This window comes from Orycteropus afer, unplaced genomic scaffold (genome assembly GCF_000298275.1).
Source record: "Orycteropus afer afer isolate SDZICR_OR568_19922 unplaced genomic scaffold, OryAfe1.0 scaffold00360, whole genome shotgun sequence".
Classification (NCBI taxonomy): Eukaryota; Metazoa; Chordata; class Mammalia; order Tubulidentata; family Orycteropodidae; genus Orycteropus; species Orycteropus afer.
In genome coordinates this window covers 303,359-307,527 of record NW_006921947.1, presented here as the reverse complement: position 1 = coordinate 307,527, position 4,169 = coordinate 303,359, and the positions used below count along the sequence as shown (strand labels likewise).

The 4,169-nt window shown below is 42.1% G+C and overlaps 1 protein-coding gene across 1 annotated transcript in view; it reads right to left on the bottom strand.

Annotated features, from left to right (window-relative positions):
- Positions 1 to 4,169, bottom strand: part of EGFL6 (EGF like domain multiple 6) — a 106,802-nt gene that overhangs the window by 44,092 nt on the left and 58,541 nt on the right. The window contains exon 7 of the mRNA XM_007952839.1: positions 4,063 to 4,158. Coding sequence (XP_007951030.1) covers positions 4,063 to 4,158 — 96 coding nt within the window. The remainder of the gene's footprint in view (positions 1 to 4,062; positions 4,159 to 4,169) is intronic.

Below are 4,169 nucleotides of genomic sequence, written 5' to 3'. Positions count from 1 at the left end.
AAGATCCCAGTTGCTACTCACCAAAGTAGGAGGTGGAACAATGTTTTGTGTAGTATGTTATGCCAAGTGAGTTTGATGTCCCCTGTGGCTATGGTCCCGAACCCACAGGTTCAACTACTTGGTCCCTCTGTGTAGCTGGCTGTGACCAAGAAGTGACAACAACCTTGTCCCTTGTCAGCTCTACTATACAGCTGGAAATTCTTACAGAACATACAAATACACTTGTAGAACCATTGTCTGCCAACCCTATACATGATCTTGGGTACACTCCCCACTGCATAGACATTACCTGTCTACCCATAGATTACCATCTATCCACTCGTATACCCATGTTTGCCTTCACAGACAACGCAGTACTGTATATGCAAAAGGGTTTATCTTTGTTGTCTGTACCTCCCATGTACCTCTCTATGTCTTCCTCTTCCTCAGTGCCACCATGTTGATCACTCACATTTGGTACATTGCCCTTCTCTTCACCCTTCAAATCAATACTTATCTCTACCTATCTAACAGTGTTCCCTCCCCCTTCTTTCCCCTCCCCTCTCACCCCTGGAAACCAACAAAGAAAATTTCCTTCCATAGATAAACCTTTCCTTGACTTTTACAATAACGGACTGATACGGTATTTGCCCTTCAATGACTGCCTTATTTCTCTCAACATAATGTCATTATGGGCACGTCTAAAACCAGTTGCCATCACATTGATTCCCACTCATGGGACCCCATGTGGATCAGAGTAGAACTGTGCTGCATAGAGTTTTCAATGGCTGATTTTCCAGAAGTAGATCATGATACCTTTCTTCCAAGGCACCTCTGGTTAGACTTGAACTTCCAATCTCTTGGATAGCAGCTGAGTTCATTAACCATTTGCATCACCCAGAGATTCCATAGACACTTCCATACAGAGGATTAGAAACCATAGTATCAAGTGGCTGGAGACTGAGTGGTTGTTAAATCCAAGCTCCAATTCAATGCAAGAATCTGTCCCAGAGTCCCCAGCCTGAAAGCCTTTGGCAGTGGAATGTCCCTACTCTGTGGGGTAGCCTACTCCACTGGTAGATATATGGTGGTAATTTTTAAGAGAGAGAATGTAACATCTTCCCATTGGTCTTAGTCTGCTTTGGGGAGTTACATTTATTTTAAATTCCTTAAAATATTTACAGGCATGATGTATGCCTTTTTCACATTGTTTTTTCCAGGCTAAATGCTGCCAAGTTCTTTCAGCATTTCTTCATAGAATTTGATTTCCAGTCTTGTTTTCTTTGGTTATAGTCTTTTGAACACATTCTTGCCCAATGGCGTTCAGCCCCAGCATACTGGCGTATTGTGAACTTTTTACAGGTGTGCTGCCAAATGTCTATGAAAGTATGTCTGGTTTATTTTAGTCATGCCTGAGTGGACATTCTCTTACAGCCATTTTTGTCACCAGGAGCAGTGAGCAGATGGGGCCACGGGGTGGGTCGTAGGCCAAGGTAGAGCTGGCAGTCATACTGATTAGAACACGTAGGAACGCTGCTAAAGGGTATGTGAGAGTTGAATGAGGGCAGTCAACAAGTTTAGTCACATGCTGAGCCAGTGCTAAAGGGACGTGATTTCCTAAGACATTGTTTACCAAGGCAGCGACTGCATTGTAATCATTGCCAACTTGCCTTGGTAGACATTCTGGGTGCTCTCCATGATTTCTGCTTCTCTTCTCTTTTGGGGCACATGGCAGGATGATAGATTTTTGCCCCTTGAAGTCAGACACATCCAAGCTGAATTAATTAAGAGTTGACGCATGATTGCACATGCTTCTTTTTGCGCTGTGACAACTAAGGCTACAGCTTCATACAGGACTGCCACAAGATGGCGGGCGTCCGAGAGCCTGGATCACTAAGCACTATACTTGGAAGAAACCCCTGACATTCTGTTTGGATATAGCATGAGTAAGAAATAAACCTAGATTGTTGCTGTAGTTTTTAATAGCAGTAATATATTATTGCTCTACATTCGATTTATAAATGTAAAGATAAAAATAAGCATTACAAATTCACCAGCAAGAGCAATGGAACTCTTATTATACATTAATAAAAGTGGATCCAAGTTTGAGAATGACAGATAAAATGATGCCAGCTTCATCATCCTTTGTTTTGGTGGTGTATTCTAGAAAAAATCCTGATTCACGTGGTTAGAAAAACCATTGTGGTTTTAAGCCACTGACCATAACTTAGCCTATCCTGATACATTTGCTCAGTGTCTTGCTTTTTTTTTTTTTTTTTACTTTTTAATTGTGATTTGGGTGAAAGTTTACAGAGCAAATTGGTTTTCCGTTCAATAATTCCTACCCATTTTGTTTTGTGCCATTGGATGCCGTCCCCACAATGTAGCAGCACTCTTCCCACTTCCTCCCTGTGGTTACTGTTTCCCTTTGTCCTTCTTTCCGATCCCTTCCTGCTTTCTGAGCTTTCTCCCTGAGCAAATGCTGCCCTTTGGATCTTGTATAGTTGATTGTTCTAAAGAGTGTGTTCCTCTCTGGTGTTATTGTTTACCTCATAGTCCTGTCTATTTTTGGGCTGAAAGTTGAGCCATGGGGGTGAGTTCAGTTCCAGGCTTGAAAGGCGTCTAAGGCTCCTAGTCTCAGGGGGTCCACAAGTCTCTATGGGACCAGTAAGTCTGGTCTCTCTCTCTTTCTTTTTTTTTGATTTTGAGTTTTGTTACACATTTTTCTCCCTCTCTATCCAAGACCTCCTATTGTCATCTCTTTCAGAGCAATCAGCTGTTGTAGCCAAACACCATCTAGTTCTTCTGGTCCCAGGGTCATGGAGGCTGGGTTCACAAGGTCCACTTATCCTTTGGACTAATTGTTTCTTTGCATTTTTTATTTTCTTCATTCTTTGCTCCAGATGGGGAGAGACCAATAGTTGCACATTAGATGCCAACTCACAAGCATTCAAGACCTCAATCACTACTCACCAAAGTAGGATACACAACATTGTCTTTGTGGACTAGTTATGCCAATTGAACTTGATGTTCCCCAAGATTATAGTCCTGAGCCCTCATGCCCAGCAACTCCTTCCCTCAAGGTGTTAGTTACGGCTGAGAAGTTTTCATAATTTTGCCCCCTGTGTGCTCTACTAAAGGAGCTCTGGTGGTATAGTACCTAAGACATTTGACTGCTAACCAGAAGGTTGGTGGTTCAAACCCACCAGCTGCTCTGTGGAAGAAAGATGAGGCAACCTGATTCCATAAAAATTTATTGGCTTGGAAACCCAGTGGGGGTTGCTATGAGTCAGAATCAACTTGATGGCAGTGGGTTTAGTTTTTTTTGTTTTACACTCTACTATATTCATGGATATATTTGCAGCACATATAAATACATATGTAGAAATGTTCTCTGTCAAGCCTATCTATATATTCATGGGTGTATTCCATTTGCCTTCCCACTCTTGTTCAGCTTACATGTCTATCGATGTATCCACTCATAGATTACTGTTATTGCAGAGTGTGTATGTAATAGTACTTACCTTTGTTGCTTTTAACTCCTGTGCTCCTCCCAGGGTCTTCCCTTGCCTTGATCATCTTGCGCTGACCTCCCCATTATTATATATTGCCTTTCCCTTCACCCAAGTTAATACGTATCTATCCTCTAGTTAGTGATTTACCCTCCTTTTCCCTCCCACCCTTGGTAACCTTCAAAGAATGTTTCTTTCTATGTGTGAACTTTTCCTTGACTTTTCACAGTAGTGGTCTCATATATTTGCCCTTTTGTGATTGACTAATTTCACTGAGCAGTGTCTTTTGTCTTTAAATCTTATTTTCAGTATTTGAAAGTATGGTGTGACCAGAAAAGAGTTGAGAACCATTGATGTTCTTTAAGTTTTGTGCCTCCAGCTTTAGGGAAGGTTGGAGATGTGGTCCAATTAGCAAAGAAGACAAGGCTGAGGCAGAGTCCAGGTAAATGCAAACACTGCACACAACGTGTGCGCACACACACACACAACAAAGTAAAGGAAAGAAGGAAGGAGATGTGGATAGAAGGCTTTATTTGGACTAGCTAAGATGCCATGCCCAAACACTACTCACCAGAACACTGAAGTCCATTGCCTTTGTACCCCTGCTTGCATTTACACTTGAAGGATCCTTGGGTATTGAGGCAATTGGCATGGAGGCTGCATGTATGGGTATTCGCA